This window comes from Phascolarctos cinereus, unplaced genomic scaffold (genome assembly GCF_003287225.1).
Source record: "Phascolarctos cinereus isolate Bilbo 61053 unplaced genomic scaffold, phaCin_HiC Scaffold_9;HRSCAF=440, whole genome shotgun sequence".
NCBI classification, from domain to species: Eukaryota; Metazoa; Chordata; class Mammalia; order Diprotodontia; family Phascolarctidae; genus Phascolarctos; species Phascolarctos cinereus.
In genome coordinates, this window is record NW_027556402.1 from 8,872,422 (window position 1) to 8,889,936 (window position 17,515).

At 42.5% G+C, this 17,515-nt stretch overlaps 1 protein-coding gene across 6 annotated transcripts in view; it reads right to left on the reverse strand.

Moving 5' to 3' along the window:
• The window catches only part of BBS7 (Bardet-Biedl syndrome 7), a 63,757-nt gene that overhangs the window by 44,664 nt on the left and 1,578 nt on the right, over positions 1 to 17,515 (reverse strand). For 3 of the 6 annotated variants that reach the window (XM_021008333.2, XM_021008331.2, XM_021008330.2), the window contains exons 2-4: positions 14,986 to 15,051; positions 11,461 to 11,523; positions 2,411 to 2,586 (exon numbers count right to left, since the gene is read on the reverse strand). In XM_021008333.2, the coding sequence (XP_020863992.1) occupies positions 2,411 to 2,586; positions 11,461 to 11,523; positions 14,986 to 15,051 (305 nt within the window). Of the gene's footprint in view, positions 1 to 2,410; positions 2,587 to 11,460; positions 11,524 to 14,985; positions 15,052 to 16,807; positions 16,906 to 17,515 lie in introns of those variants that run through there. The other 3 variants (XM_078148395.1, XM_078148396.1, XM_021008332.2) reach the window with 3 other exon arrangements.

The following is a 17,515-nucleotide window of genomic DNA, read 5'->3' on the forward strand; positions in this document are numbered from 1 at the left end:
GCGATTAAAAAAGTCAGTACTCAAAACAGCAAACTGATGACTCAACTCTCTTTTGAGACTAACGTAAAACAGTTCGCTTCTACCAAATGCTAGGGTTGTCCTAGTACCTTGAAGGACCCATAGTGCCTTTCTTCACTTCCCTCCTTAATTTCTACCTTTTCAGCATTATGTTGCTACAATTTTTACAATTTCTGTATTATATTACTAAGCAACTTGTGTTGCTATAATTTTTATGAGACTCTTGAAGAAAGGCAATTTCAGCATTCTGGAAAAATCCAAACTGGAGGAAATGAAAGCAGAGACACTAGAAATGCAATTGTGTATTAATGAAAACAGTTAAGTGACCGATTAAAGCTGAAGTTATCTTAAGAATAATTTGTTTCTCCTAAAATCTTACAGCACACTAAGAGGAGACTCTTAACAGCTCAGATGGTAAACCCTGAATTTTAAAGATTATTTTTAAAGTATAACTAAGTTGGTCATTGTGGTGAGAGTAATATCTACTCAAATCACTGTCCTATGGGCTGAGCAAGTCGTTTTTGTTCATTCTTTCTTTCTCTAAAAGGCATAAGAACCATCTCCAAGGCTCGATTGGTCAAAGGAACTAGGCCTTTTAACGCACTGAGGCAGCATCCTGGAGAGCTGGGACACACGAGGCCAGCCCACAAGGGGTCAGTGCCTTCAGACTTGATGGCTGTCCTGGCGGCTGGATTTGGATCCATGCTGAATATTCTTTCTCTGTTCAGGCTAAGGATATTTCCTTTTGTCCCTAAGTGTTAGCTGGTCTATGGGCATCTCACATCATTCCAGTCTGAACCTGAAGCACCCGACTGGCCCACCTCCGGGTGGTCTACAGTTGTGCCTATCCTAACAATGGACCACTGAAGCTTTCCGTGCATTGTGGCCAGATCCTTGTAACCAATTCAAGAAAAGAGTTTAAGAGTGGGACTCAGCATCAGTCTAATGCAGAGGTTCCCAAAGTTATCTGGCCTACTGCCCCCTCTAAAAAAAAATTACTCAGTGCCCCCCCACCCCCCGAGAAAATAAATCAGGACCAAGTGCCCCTCAGAATACAGGGAGGACAGATTTTTATGCATCAAAAGAAAACAATTAACAGAACAACCAGGACACGAGATTAGTTCATCTGATTTCTAAAAGGAGGAAAGACCAAGGTTTTTTCCAGGTTTGGAGGAGGATGAGCGACTTTTGGGAACTGGAAGTGGGCAGAGTGAGCCAGTAGACTTTTCTGGACATGAAGAGGATGTCACTCAGCTCCCACTTTAAGCAAGCAGGTGGAACTTACAGGAAAACGAAACTTAAGCTTCAAAATGGAGTCAGTTTTACAAGACAGAGACTGTTTGGTTCCTACAATGCTCTCAGTTCCATCCTTTGATTCATGTGGGAAGGGCCAGCCACATCTCCCCAGGAATTGCTTATCTATAAGCCTAATTTATAAGGTTTTTAATGTGTTCATGCTCACTATCAAATTTATGTACCAAGAAAAGACCACTGGGAAGAATCCTCTCATGTAGCTTTAGTACACCAGCTAATACAAAGTCTAAGTACAATAATGGTGCCATAAATACCTTGTTAAATGGACTCGCGAGGTAAACCACAGATCAAACTACTTAGAGGGCTCCCAGTGGTCTAATTTTGAGAGGGGAGATGACCAAGAAAACTCAGCAAACATAAACTCTTAGGAAACCAAAGGCCAAAGCAACACAATGACGATCATCATCATTAAATAACACCGAGCCTCCTCGTATCCTAGTAACCCACTCCCAACATCCATTTAATCAGCACATATTGTCCCGAGTCCCCAGTGTCTCATATAGTTGTCTAGTCCTTAGAAATATCTTCTCTAGAACATTCTGGAATAAACCTCATTCTCAGGGTAAGCTCTGAAATGGGTGCTCTGCCTCTCTGGTTCCAAGTCATTTGTAGAGATTCCTAGATAATTCTGCTAAAATCTTCCAGTCTTGGTTGGAGAAGGGCTTGAGATTAGGCAGTGTCCTGGTCAGGGAACCATAATGTTGCAGGTTAGGGGCACCGGAAAACCCAACATGCAAGAGTAAAAGGGCGTGAGTCTGTTTCGAAAGAATCTGACCACTCAAGCCTCCTTTCAGTCCAAGTAGTGTGTTTATTAAAACACTGTTCGGACGGGTGAGATTCCTAGTGAGTTTGCCACATTTGTGATGCCAATACAAGCCGGCCAGATTTTAAGAATCTGCACTGAGGATCAGATCTTTCAAGGAGTGTATTTGGCCTACACACTGTGCCCCCAGGGGAAGACAGACCTTGAAGCTGTCCCCAAGCACCATAAGCTATTCAGACACAAGGCTTGGTCAAAAACTCCTCAGCCTGCAGAAGACCTGGTATGTTAAAACACAAAATGCAATAATCAACATACATGGCTTTGATGCTTTCCGTGAGGTTAGTTTCAAATGAAAGGAACTGCTTTCCCCTCTTTGTGAAACCTCTGATTTCTGAGCCCGTAGCCACAAAAATCTTCTCCTGGGGGGCGTTCAGTGCTCCTCCTAGCTCCAGTCGTGCTATCTTCAGCCCTGGTAGAGTCTTGAACACCGGCTGTAAGAATCATCAGTGAAATCATTAAAAAGCCTTTTAAAAAATCTTCCTTTTCATCACTAAAGAACACTGAGTATCACATGCAAAGTACCACAACTTTGGTGAGCACAATTAGATAAAATTTCATTTCTATTTTAGCACGCTTTTCTGCTAAGCGTTCTATAAATATTTATCTAAACAAGCATGCTTATTTATACATGCATATTTCATAAAGCTAAAGACCAAGTACTATTAATATAGAGCAGGGAAAGTCACCTAGCAAATTCACAAGGGCCTTGTTTAGATCCCCAAAATGTCAACTCCAATAAGCTATTTGTTTGAACTAATCCTTCCTTAAGCCTTCACAGTCACTGGTGCCTGTCTGTCGGCTAAAGTGTGTGAATTGAAAGCCCCTGATACCTATACCAATAGCACAGAATTCCATTTTACTTTTGCTAACACAGGATTATCCTTCAGAGCAGAATTGCAAACAGAGCTCTTATGAATTTACTCCCACTTCTGTGCTAATGGCATCCGCGTCAATTTCTTTTATTTATTTTTCAATTAACAAGTATTTCTTTCTCTCCCTACTAATCTCCCTTCCTCTGCCTTCTGAAAAAGAGAAACAAAACCTGTGTAACAGCTGTAGATGATCAAGTAAAGCAGATCCCCACATTGGCCACATCCCCAAAATGTATGTCACGTTCTGTACCTCGAATCTATCCCCTCTCTATCTACAGCATGGAGCATGTTCCCGGACACTGCACTGACCAGAATTCTCCATCTTTCAGAGCTGTTTGTCTCTCTGGTGTCATTCTCCTGGTTTTGCTCCCTTCACTTTGCATCAGGGAAAAGAAACCTTCCCAGGTTTCTCTGAAACTGTCCCTTTCATCATCCCACAGTTTGTTCAGCCATTCTCCAATTCATGGGTATCCCCTCACTTCCCAATTCTTTGTCATTAAAAAAAAAAAAGGGCAGCTAAGGATACTTTTCCATATATAGGTCATTTTCTTCTTTCTTTCTTCTCTTTGCAGGGTCCAAGGGCATATAAACAATTTAGTGAATCTTTGGGCCTGGTTCAAAATTGCTTTCCAGAGTGACTATACCAATTCACAGCTCTGTGTGTGTGTGTGTGTCTGTATCTTTTACAAGCAACTGTAAAGAGCACAAGTATCAGAGTACCACACGTATATGTGTCGGGTATACGTGTATACATGTCTATATGTGTATGTGTACAAATGTATATGTACATACCCATATTGTAGTGATGTACAATATATATATAAATACACACAGTATAGATATGTGCATCTGCCTCATACCCATGTCTGTGTGCATACGTATGTGTATACGTGCATTGTATATATGTATGTATACATACGTGTGTGTATGAAATGACAGGGGCAGAGCTATGCTTTTATTGGTGTAGGAAGTTCAGCAGCCTTGAGTTTTACACAGCTCTGGGTCACACAGCCAATATGTGTTAAAGGCATGACTTGAACTCAGGCCTTCTGACTCTAAGGCCAAGGCTCCATGAATCAGGCCCCACTGCCTATACATACATACATACATACACACGCATACACACACACATACACACACAGAGAAAATAATGGAAAAGTCATTGTACAGCTGCACAGTAAAAAACATTATCTTCTCGAATGAATGAATCCAATTCTCCTCCAGATGTCAGAGTGAGTGGAAGCAGCCCTGGCCAGCCCTCCCACAACTACTCCAACAAAGATATTTCTTAAGGCATCAAGACATGATAGAGGAGAAACTGCAGGTAAGTGCATTTGGCCAATCCATCTCCACACAAAGAGACAGCTGGGAGTCTGCGGGCACTAGGAAAGGGGCCCTCCAGCCAAGCACGGCAGGAAGACAGAGTGGACCAGTGTTTAGCCGAGGACACTCGAGTGGCATGCCATCTGACCACAACGGACACTCAAAAGCCTGTGGGGCTCAGATCATGAGGACACCGACCTGGCGTAGCATATAGTGTATTCACTGCCCCAAGCTGTCTGACCATTCCTGAGGTCCTTGAAGAAGACAGTATTCATTATACAAACCTCATAAACCAGAGATCAATAACAGAAAACGACTCCACCATTCCTTGCAGAATTGTATGGAGCCTAGTCTCAACATAAGGTCTCAATCCAGGAAGTGTCACTGGAAAAATGAATAAATGCAAGAAAATGCTGATAATAAAGAGGCACAGAACTAGCCGTGCTTAAGACACAGACCCAGAAAAAAGAGAATGCCTCCAGATAATTTATCAGCAAGGCCACACAGAAAATCGCAGATTTGCCTCATGCTCTCCTGGAATTCAGGGGGGAAATGAAACGAGTGAAAAATTTAAAAATTATGAAAGAGCTCTAAAAATTACGAGCGATCTAAAGGAAAGAATATGAAAGGAAGAAAGAACTCTAGTGGGAAAAAAACAACCCGGGAAGGAGAAAAAAAGAGCTTCAAACAGGAGGTACCAAACTTTATTCAAGTAACAGATTCCTTGAAGATTAGATTTGGCCAAAGATCAATGACTCCACAGAACAACAGGACATGAGGCGGCCCTCTAGAATCACGGCTGGTCATTCATCAACAAGCACTTGGTGAGCACCTACTACGTGCCAGGCACTGTACTAGGGACTGGGGGTGCAAAGACAGATGAAACACTTCTTGTCCTCAAAGAGTTTCCATGCTACGGCAGAGACAACACGGACATGAAGAAATATGTTCACAACATAGGAAAAGCAAATACAAGATAAACTGGGGGAGGCCCCCAGTTGGCCTAAGAGTTACAGGGGGTGAAGAAGGGATCCCATGAACAGAACTGTGAAGGGCACAAAAGACCCTACAAGATGAGGCTGGAATTGGCGACATGGGAGACACCAGTACAAAGGCAGAAATGGGGGATGGAGCATCAGTTCCTGGGAACAGCAAAGATACGAGTTCCAGAAGGGAAGTAGTGTATGGGAGGGTAGAAAGGTAGGTGAAAGGCTTATCAAGCTAAGCAGAGCAGCTCAGATCTGATGCTAGAGGCAACAGGGAGCTGACGGTCAGAGTTCAGAAAGATCACTTTGGCAGCTCTCTGAAGAACGGACGGTGGAAGAGAGGGTGGAGGCGGAGACCAGTGAGGAAGCTCCTGTCTAGGCGAGAGGCGGTGGCTGAGTGAACAGAGTAGGGATAAGACACTGTGGAAGAAGACCTGACAAGATCTGGCATATGAGTGGATATACAGGGTGCCAGAGAGGGAGGTGTCAAGGATGGTGCCAAGTCGTGAACCTGGTCACCGGAAGGACAACTTAGATAGAAAGACGAGAGTTCAGAAGGGAGGCTTCTCCCTCCCTTTTGGAAGGAAAGACCGTGAATTCAGCTTGGAACATGCTTAATCTGAGATGTCTTTGGAATATTCAAAAGCCTTTGCATGGATTTCCCAGCAGATGTCCCAAAGGCATCTCAGCCTACATAATGACCTGTTGGAAAGGCATGATTAGAACTCAAGAGAGTGACTAGGGCTCGATATATAGATTTGGGTCCCATCTGCATATTCGGCTCAGGGGAGCTGAAGGGGTAACCAAGTGAGAGGAGAGAAGAGGGGCCACGGCGGGGCACACTCACAGTCAGGGCCATGATAGGAACAAGGAACCAGCAAAGGGGGCCAAGAAGCAGTCTGATAGGTAGGGGAAACTGTAGACAGCAGGGTCAGAAAACCCAGAGAGAAACGGTATCAAACTTGGCAGAGAAGTTAGAAAGAATGAGGCCTGAGAAAAGCCTGTTAGATTTGGAAAAGCTCACTTTGGAGAAAGCCACTTCTGTTGAGTGATGAGGTCAGAAGCCAAACTGCAAAGGAAAGAGAGGTGAGGGAAGAGCGGAGACTGAGAGTGGATACAACTTCTAGGAGTTTGTCTGAGAAAGGGAGGAGAGACACAGGATGAGAGCTTGAGGGAATGGCAGAAATCGATCGAGGGTTGCAGGGAACAAACTTAGGGCAGCACAGCTAAGAAAAAAGGAAAACACCCAGAAGCCCATCACTCACCCTCCACCACAGCTATTCACAGATGAAGAATCCCAACATACTCTTCCCCTTTCCACCTTACAACTGAAATAACTGTATGTCACTGGTGTCCCTGCATACAGTCTTCCTTCCAACTGATCCAGTACAATACTGACTGCTAGATTAACTTTCCTAGAACATTTATGTCACTCCGTTACTTAAAAGCCTCTAATGGCTCCCTCCCACGTGCCCACATCAAAGAAGGTGCTGTGCTCTATGAGCAAAGCAACAAAAGCTCAACATTAACATGAGACGTGCCTGTTTATACAGCCAGCTCCACTCCAAACGTTCACACAGACTACTTGTGCCCGACCTGTGCTAGAGCCCTCTGAGATCAGATTGGTCTGGGCAGCCACAGTCGGACACACCGTGACTTGACCCCAACATAGTGCCGTCATTGTGGTCCTCTTCCAGAATGAAGGACAACAACCAATGATGGTTTCCTCCTGCCATCTGTGAGGGTAAGTAGAACACCCTCAGCCTCTAAAGACCCTTCCTCAACTGACCTCACCTTACCTGTCCAGCTCTCCTTACTTTTTACCACATGATCCCTCACACCTCAGTCAGACCTCTGTTCCTGTACCTTTCACCCCAAAAGCTCCCCTTCCTCTGTTCTAAATTCTACACTCCAAATCAATACCACCTCCTGCAGGAAGTCTTCCTTAACTTTAGGACTGAAGGAATGTTAAAGACCACGCAGTCCACTTCTGGTTAAGATGTCAACAGGAAAGGTTCCAGAGAGGTCCAGCTCTCCCACAACATCCTAGCAAAGATCTAAAAGTGTACCAGAAGGAAGAGAGATAAAGAAAACTAACGATAAATTTCAGTAAGCCCTCTCAGCAGCCCAGCACTGCACACGAAGCCAGCCAAAAGCCTGGGTATATTTTGGGTGGAGAGAAGCCAGGGCAGGAAGAAGCTTGCACCAGGAACTGGGATCTGAAACCAGGAGAAGCCCAGCCACTGCCCAGCTGAAGCACCAGAGACAGAAGTACCCTAAGAGCCCACTTCACAAGGAGGCAGAGATGGGGAGCACACACATGCCCTAGACCTCCCAAGAGGTCTCTGCCACAGCAGCCCATGCCAGGGCCAGAGCCAGAGACAGAACCAGGGCAGCACCTGGCAGGGGGATCCACACACTTGATGTCAGCCTTGCAGGGTGAGCCCAGGGCCTGGACAGTATGAGCATGGCGGGGAGGGGGGGCCCAAACCCACACTAGCCCACCAGGAGATGCAGCCATGAGGCAGGGAGTCTGGAAGAGGGCAGAGCCTAGTCCTCGCTATCAGAATCAAAACTGCAGCAGCAGCATTCGGACTGCAGAGGGGACAGAACATTGCAGGGCCTGTCCACCCCCTCCAAGAGTACAGGAGACAGTAGTCTGGCAGGAACAACAAATTGCAATGCAGAAAACCAAGGCTGCAGATACGAGCAAACAGAAAACAATGCCAAGTACAAGGAAGAAATATGATCGGTTAAGAGAAGTCCACGAGGGAAACTCAGAAGAGGGGAATCACTCCACAGTGAGGACAAATGGAGGCTCAGAAAATAGAATTGCTTTGTTAAAGAAAGAGGCTGGAAGAAATGAAGCAAGAAAAAAAATGAAATTATATACAAAATTAGAATCCTTGACACAAAAACTACAAAGAGAGTAAATAGCTAGAACAGGGAAAAATCTTATCCAAATTTGCTCTGGCTCCTCCACTTCCCCTTCTGGTTCCATGTGAGAAGAGAGCCCTCCACAAGCCTCTGGGGGTGGGGGTGCAAGGCCTGCAGGCCTCCCGATGTGGGGCCAGCCAACATGGCCCATCAGCCCAGGTCTCTCTGCATCCTTGGGTTTGCGCTTTCCTGTTTGCAGTGCTGGAAAGTGAAGATGGATGTGAGAGGCAGGGACGGGGGCCCCCAGAAGTTGAGTCCAGGGCAGGATCTGCCTAAAGCCAAACATAAGAAGCAGAGTCCTGAGCAGTCCAGGTGGCCCAGCCCAGCAGTCACAGTTATGTGTGCTCACCTGGAAGTGACTTGGGGGGAGGGGGCAAATCCTATGTAGAAACTGCATTAAATCTGAAGTCGCTTCCTCAGAGACTGAAATGGTCTGAGGGGAGCATGGGCCCCAGTTGTTTGGGGAAGGGGAGATCTGTATTTGTATTCTTCCTTTAGCTTCAAAGCAATCTCTTTGTAAAAGATTAAAAAAAGAAAAAGAAAAACCTTTGCCAAGTAGTAAACTCCCCCCAAAATAAAATGGCGCTAACAGAACTCAGTTGCCTCCATGGGACATTAAGCTATATTACAACAAAATCCAAAGACTGAAAAAATAGAAGAAAATTTAAGATGCCAACTATCAAAAACAACAGATGTGGAAAATGGATCAAGAAAAGAGGGTCCAATAATCACTGGACTACCTGAAAACCATAACAAAACCAAAAACCTAGATACCATACTTCAAGAAATCACGAAAAGACAGCTGCCCAGATCTATCTGAATCAGAGAACAAAGTGAAAATAGAAAGAATCCACCTCCTAAAAGAAACCTCAAATCGAAAATTCCCAGGAATGTCAAAGCCAAAATCCATAGCTTCCAGGTCAAAGGAAAAAGAAAAAAGGAGGAAGGGGATGCAGCTGGTGGGGCAGTGCAAAGAGTAGTGGGCCTGGGGTAAAGAAGACCCGAGTTCAAATGCAACCTCAGACACTTACTACCTGTGTGACTCTGGGCAAGTCATTTCACTGTCACTAGCACCTACCCTGCAGAGCTGATATGAGGGTCAAATGAGATCATATTTATAAAAAGCGCTTAGCACACATAGTCCCTGGCACAGAGTAGGCATTATAGAAATGCCTATTCCTTTGCCCTCTAAAAACAGTTATAATCCTATAAGATTTTTTTTAAAAATAAGACTTTAATGGAATAGAGGAATTTCAAGCATTCCTGATGAAAAGACCAGAATTACGTAGACTCTGTGAAATGCAAACAAAGGAGAAATGAGAAGCCTAGAAAGATAAAGATGTTTGAACTGGGAAAAAGCTGAATGATGCATAAAGACTTACTCTAATAAGGGGACAAGAGACCACTGGCCCTTGAAAATCCCTATCCCTATGGCCACAGAAAGAAGAAAAAGAAAGGCAAAGCCAAGGGCCTGGGAATCTGTTTTACACTATGGAGGAAGAGGGGAAAGGAAAGGGAAGGAAAAAAGGAATATCTTGAAGAAAAAATGAGGAAGAAGGGGGAAGGACTTCGGATTTCTCCCAAACATGGCACATAAGAGTATGTGTTTGTACACAGAAGAGAGAAGGTAGCTCAGGAGTTCTGCTCATATTTGAACCAGACAAGGGCAGGTTGAACACATGTACAATTTGGTAAGGAAATATATTAAATTCAACAGGGAGACAGATGGGGACAGAGAGAGGAGGGCTTAGAGAGGGCAGAGTCAAGGAAGGAATATTCACAAGCAAAACAATTTTAACTCTGGATGACAGATCAGAAGTGGGGATCAAGAGGAGAGAAGGAAAATACAAGGATTAGGACTGAGAGAGGATAAGTGGCAAAAAGAAAGGGATCAGGCTACTTCAATTACCCATTATTAAGGCTGATCACATCTCTCTTGTTTTACCATCTTCTTCTTCTTTCTTTCTATAGAGGGAAATGGGAAGAGGGGAGTACGAGAGGACATGATGGAGGGACAAATATCATTAGCAAATATAACAGTGAATAGGGATGGTATGAACTCACCCATATAATACAGAAGGGTAGAAAAATGGATTAGAAAGCAGAGTCCAGTGATATGTTATTTACAGGAAGCACACTCTAAAAACAAAAATCCATAAAGATTTAAAATGAGAGATTAGAGCAGAATTTATTGTGCTTCCAGTGAATTAAAAAAAAAAGTAGGGATGGACATCATGCTATCAGACAAGGCAAATGTGAAAACAGACACAGGTTGGGTTATGCCAATATAATAAAAATGACACAATTTCTCAAATTAGCTTATTTATTCAGTACCATACTAATTAAATTTTATTTTATAGTATTATTTATATTATTTATTTTATAGTATTATTTTACAGACCAACAAAAAACAGCAATCTGGAAAAATAAAAGGTTAAGAACTTCATAGGAAATAATGAAAAAAAAAGAGAAGAAAGGGGGCCTAGCAGTACCAGCTCTTAAACTACACTACAAAGCAGCAACCATCAAACCTGTCTGATACTTGTTTAAAACAAAAGAGAAGAAAAGAGAAAGGCTGGGAAATGGAAGAGATTAGGCACATGAGACCAAGAAGCCAACGAAGTCTTTCCTGGAGCCCTAGAGCTTCTATCTGTAACACTCAAATGTAGACTGTCTTACATTGTTTTCAGGTTTTTTCACATATATTCAACCAGAAATGCAATTTCCTGGAATTATGTCTTCTCTCTTTTGTATCTACCACAATGCTTAGCACAGCGCTAGGCACACAGGGGACATTTAATAATATCTGTTAATTTAATTTCTCATTTTGCCCTACAGCTAAGTTCCCATTGTTATTTTTCTCCAATTCAAAATATCTCTAATGCTAATCGAAGGTACATCTAAATTTAGATCTATGGGACAAGGAAATATATACATTTTATTCCCAACTGTGAGTAGCAATGACTTTTCCTAAGTCATTTATCAAGCAAATGCATTCCAAGCTACCTGCTGTGACCCTATTCAGTGTAAGTATTTGTGTCTGAAACAGATTTTCTTTTTAATTTTTTAAAATATTGTCTCAATTATCAAGATATGCATTTTAGGACTTTTTAAGCTTAAGTGAATGTAAGAGAATGTAAGGAGAGCATTTCTCTTTCTAAAGCACATTCCAAAGTGCTCCACTTACCACAGCCTCCCCTTTTTTGATGCCAAAACATGCCAAAACCCCATCTTGATCTCCAACGACAACCTTTGACAAATTGAACAGGATAAAGTCACTATTTTTACATTTGGTTCCCCATGCATAAAAACATTACTGTACTTTATTATTCAACAAATATCTACTTGGTATCTATTCTGTGCAAGGTTCTATACTCACTACATAAATTATCACTTTGGATTTGTAGAGATTGGAGGATCCAGAAAAAACAAACACAAAAACCCAAAGGATTATAAAATTGGACACTGGAGGGAAGGTTATAGATATGTATTATAAGGAAGCATGTGACTATATGTTCTCCAAATAAGAACAAGGGCAGATTGTCTTAAACTGCAGCAGGGCAGATTAAACATCTAAACACCCGTAAGAATTTCCAGAGATTATCCCTCATAAAGGATTACCCCAGATGTCTATGTTGTATGTTCTCCTGACACTCCTTAATAACAAAAGAGGCACCCCTATCTGTAATGGTTTAACCAATGTTTCGTGTCGAGTCAAAAAGATACAATACGTAATGCTGAAATTTTGTCCTTGATGAAGTATGGCATTTTGGTTGGTGCTAAATTTGATTCACTTCTTTACTAAGTGATATCATAGGATCACATATTTATAGACAGAAATGACTTCTAATTATTTTGGTCTAAGACCTTCATTTTACAGATGAGGAAACTGAGTCTCAGAGAGGTAAAGCAATTTGACCAAAGCAGCAGAGACAAGATTTGCACTCATGCTGTCTAACTAAACTAAGTGCTCTTCCCGAGAGGGCTAGAAAGGATGCCTCCATCACCAAAATGCCTGATGATTTCTTCCTACGTAAATCCTGTGGGCTTGGCATATTATCATCATTTTGCAGTTGCTTAAAAATCCTGCTCCTGTACCAGTGAACACTCACTCTGTAGAAATCACTGAATTCACATTTACATAAAAAGAATCCATCTTGTTCATCAAATACAAAGATCACGTTGGAGAAATGTTCCTTTACCCTTACTGAAAATGTGATCAACGATTGAAGGAGGCAGTTTCTTTGTACACATTATGTGCTTCTGTTTTCTTTGTGGCTCCCAAAGACAATGCTACAAGGAATAGGAAATACAAGGCTCTGAAGACAGTGCCTTGAACTTAGACTTTGCTTGTTGAGTCTGAATTGTTGAATTTCAAATGTGTGTTTCTGTTCCCACACTGCGACCTACAGCTAAAAGTGCAGCCCACTGAGTCTCTCGGTGGTTACAGGAAGCCTTTCCTCATCTCCCCAGCTGGTGGTGCCCTCCTTCCCAACTGCCCTGTACTTATTCTCTTTATATTTGTTGAATCGATACTTCTATGTGTACACATTATGTTTCCTGTTAGAATGTAAGCTTTTTGAGAGTAGTAGGATTGGTTCATTCTCTGGCTTTGTATCCCCAGCTCCTAAGCACAGTGCCCGGTACTACGTATGTACTTAATCAACGCTAGCTGCTTGGTTGATTTCAGGAGCAATGATGGATGAGGTGGCTCCAGAATTAAACTGGAGGAAGAGAGTGAGCGACATGACATTTGGGAAACTGCACAGTTTTTAAGAAACCCAGCAAAAATCATCTTCCTAAGACAAGTGGGCTCCTGGTGATGCTGTGTGGTTGAGAATCTTGGGACACATAATCTCAGTGGATGTTACAAGTGACCCAAAGTTGAATAAAAGAGAGACGCCCATGTCCAATTACAGCCAACACCCAAAAAGGGGTGGAAAGGGTGTCATCCAGCATATACACTCAGACAAGGGCCCATCATGGGGCGACAGTAAGGGATGAGTCACGGACAGCCAGAGTCCCACTCATATCCACAAAACATAAGAAGCCCTAGTAGTTCTAGAGCACCAAGGCCAAAGGGTGAATGGTCCTCCCCGGGGCTACACGGCTTGTAGAGAATTTTAAAACAATAAACACCATATTCTTCAAGAATGTTAATCTGGAGAAGGCCCCCAATACACAAGGACCTCAGTTTGCACCAGATCAGAATGGTACGGTCAGTGTCTCCAACCCCTGTGATTCCATACTCCTGCATCTAAATAGTACATTTGAAATAAACAATGATAGATAGCACAGTGATTGTATAAGACAACAAAAAGAGCCTAAGTTACTTCCGTTTGCCATTATATTTGAAAGAGTGAGACAGTGTGTGAACTGCAAGGCATGATAGCTTTGTTTGGTACAGGCAAATTTTAGTTCACACATGAAATATTTTACTGAATTTGTACGATAGCTTTAAAATTGAAATTTATTCTTGTTTTTAACTGTTGGCATTTTAAAACTAAAGAACATATCAAGAAAATAAAACAACATCCGTGGCACAATTTGGTAGGTGCCTAAACTTGGTTTTTTGCAGACATTTCAGCTTTATTAAATTTACTGTGAATTACTGTAAATTAGATTTATTAAATAGGATTTTTACAAATGTCTTTACAAACGTCCTTATGTTTAAGACCTTTTCTAACTATGTGTATATCTGTTGCTTCACGTGAAAGAAACATTTTGAAATTTAAATTAATAAAAAGTATTCTTTGATCAACCATAAGAAAAGACAGAATATCAAATTTGGCTCCACTGTCTACTAAAAATGAATATGGATAAATTTCGAGGAAGTCATTGACAAATCTGCAGAAGTGAAGGCTCAAAAACAAAGTGTAATGTTAATATGCCTTACTGTGCCAGACCAACATGGCAGTGTAAGTTTTTTCCCTTTAAAAAAATGTAATTAAAAAGTTTTCATCCTTTTTCCTTTTTAATACCATAATATTTATTTTTTAATTAAAAGCATTTTTACCATATGATTATACACAAAGTTCAACAAAAGACAAACTTTTTTTGGGGGGGGGTAGGCAATAGGGTTAAGTGACTTGCCCAGGGTCACACAGCAAAAGACAATTTTTGCTGTCTGCATTTCTTCTCTGGCCAATATCATTAGTTGTTTCATGACTATTGCTGAAAATAATTTTGTCAGGAAGAGGAGGGAATTTTTATAATCTGTTCTGGGTGTCATATCTGCTAGGTGTGCCACTGCCTGAAGAACAGAATCTAGCCCAGTGGGCAGATCCTTGGTGCAGAATGTACTGAAAGAAGAATCACCAGGGATGAGAAGTAGGAACGGGGTTGAGAACCCCAATGACAGAAGACATGCCCACATCGATGAGATCCCAAAGATACTCACTTATTGAAGTCTGCAGATTCCCCATACCAAGCACATTTACTTGAATGCTGTATATAAGAAAGTATTTGTTTCCTTATACATGATGTCTCTGGGCATTCTGACTGATAGGGGAAAAATGAATTCAAGAAATAATGCTCAATTTTAAAGCATCTTTAAAAATACTAACCTTATCAATAAGGGAAACAAAGTATTTTAAAAACACAACTTTCCAAAAACTGAATTTCCCTTCCCCATTCAATTTCTCACAATGAAGTCAAATTTAAGACAGAAACACATGAGCATAGACTGCTATATGCTGGAATGAATTAGCACCTTCTGTGTCGCTCTGCGTCCAGATGCTGGGAGCAGCTTCATGGTCTTCTGAGAGGTCACCCCTACCTAGGAAAACAGAAGCCAGAGGCTTTTTAAACAAGTTACAATCACACTAAGCAAACTTCAACTGTGACTAAACGTTTTACAATGAAATCCTCATAAATATCATTAAAGACAAAATTATCACCTGAATCCTTAAAGCATGCTGACATTTTCTAAAGTCAGCACATTAACTTCAACCAGAAATAAGAAACTTCATAGTTTACAAAGGAAACGACATTGATTGCTTGCTTATGACATTGTGGTAAGGGGCACCAAGCATGAATACTTCTAAAAGATTTTTGTTTCAAAAAAAAAAAGGTCAGGCTAAGATTCTTCCTTAATAAAGTAATTTTTCTTAAATCTTTGCAAATATGTAAATGTAATATAATACTAGGAGGTCATATTGGTAATATTTGCTTAAAATCAAGAAAAATGATGATGACAACTATCAATTCAACTGATAAAGCTCTTAGGTTCAAATACCACATGGTGTACTGCAGTTTTCCAGGTCTTTCCCCCTCACTGGATCCTCACCTTAACTCTGCATGGTAGGGAAGGCAGGTATTACTTTGCCTTCTCTTCTCTCTCACACCTTCCCTCTCTCTGTAATCTCATCAGCTTTAGGCAGATGACGTCCAGAACCATATGCCCAGCTCCTGCCTCTCTCCCAAGCTCCAAGCATTCATCACCGTTGCCTATTGGACATCTCTTACTGGATGTCTTGTAGGCATCTCAAACTCAACCTGTTTGAACACATTATCTTTCCTCCCAAGCCTTTCTCTCTCCCTAACTTCTCTGTTTCCGCTGAAAGCAACCCTATCCTTCCAGACATCCAGATCTGTAACCTCAGACTCATCAATGACTCTCCTCTTTGTACCCATTGTAGTTAATCACTACAATGTCTCATATATCATTGGTCCTCTTCTCCGACACTGCTACCACCCTAACTCAGGTCCTCACCACCTCTCACTGCTACTACAATGGCCTTCTAACCTTCTAGGCCTGATCAAGTCAGTCCCCTGCTCAAGAAACTGCAATGGCTCCCACTTGACTCTGGGATGAAATACAACCCCTTCACAGTCTCCAGGCTACATTTGCAGGTTTAGTACGCATTAGCTTTCCTTCACAACTCTACACTGCACCACATCGATCTTAATGTTCCCCATTTACAACATGCATCTCTTATCTCCGTGCCCCTACAGACTTTCAGGCCTAGAAAGCATTCTCATCCTCCCCTCTGAATCCCAAGTTTCCCTCAAAGTTCAGCCCAAGTACCACTCCTACAGGGAGCCCTTCACAACCCACCCCTGCCGAAGCTTCCTGGTCTTCGTACATCGTACACATTCTGTTCTCTGAACAAGACACTCCTATCTCTCAGCTCTGCGCACTAGTGATGTCTATCCCCTGGGCCTGGAATGCTCTTTCTCCTCATCTCTCCCTCCTGGCTCCCTTCAATTCCCAGGAAAAACCCCCACCTTCTATGGGAATCCCTTCCCAAACCCCCTCGGAGCTACTGCTCCTCTGTGGATTGTCTCCAACTGACTGTGTCCACAGCTTGTTCATACATAATCAAAACGTTAGCATGTTGTCTCTCCCATTAGACGGTGAGCTCCTGGAGGGCAGGGCCTGGGTTTTTGTCTTTCTTTGCACACCTAGCGCTGTGCAGAGTGCCTGGCATATAGAAGGCACTTAATAAATGCTTGTTGACTGATGCCCCACGTACTAGTGGCTCACCCACAAACACACGCACTGGATACATCCCTGTATTCATTGTTCTCACCCCACAGGATGTAAGCTCCCTGAAGGCAGGAACCGGCTCATTTTGTCTCTAGGGCCTGGCACACTGGCGTGGGGAGAGGGGGAAGGTCCTTCCATCGGTACAGGCAGATCCCTATGAGGAAATCCCCAGCACTCACGCAGATTAGCATACACTCTCCAATTTAATTTTGCACAGTTGCTTGGAACAACGGAAGGTTAAGTAAGATACCCTGGGCCACAAAGTACGTATCAGTGGCAGGATTCGTACACAAGTTCAAGTCAGGTGCATTATCTACCTCCATTAGGATGTGAGCAGAGACCGGCTTACTTTTCTGTACTTATCCCTAGTGCTTAGCTGAGTGCTTTGCATATGCTGCTGAATAAATGCTTCACTCATTCATGCATCCATCCATTCATCCATTCATTCATCCATCCATTCATCCATTCATCCATTCATTCAGTCAGTCATACATTCATACAAATGCTATGTGATCTGGGCAGGTGACTTAACCTTTCGGTTCTCTAGACCAGCTGTGCTGTTGTTGAATTATTTCAGTTGCGTCTGACTCTTCATGACTCCACTTGGGGTTTTCTTAGCAAAGACAGTGGAGTGCTTTGCCATTTCCTTCTCCAACTCATTTGACAGATGAGGAAACTGAGGCAAACAGGGTTAAATGACTTGCCCAGCTCACACAGCTAGTACGTGAGGCCAGATCTGAACCCAGGAAGA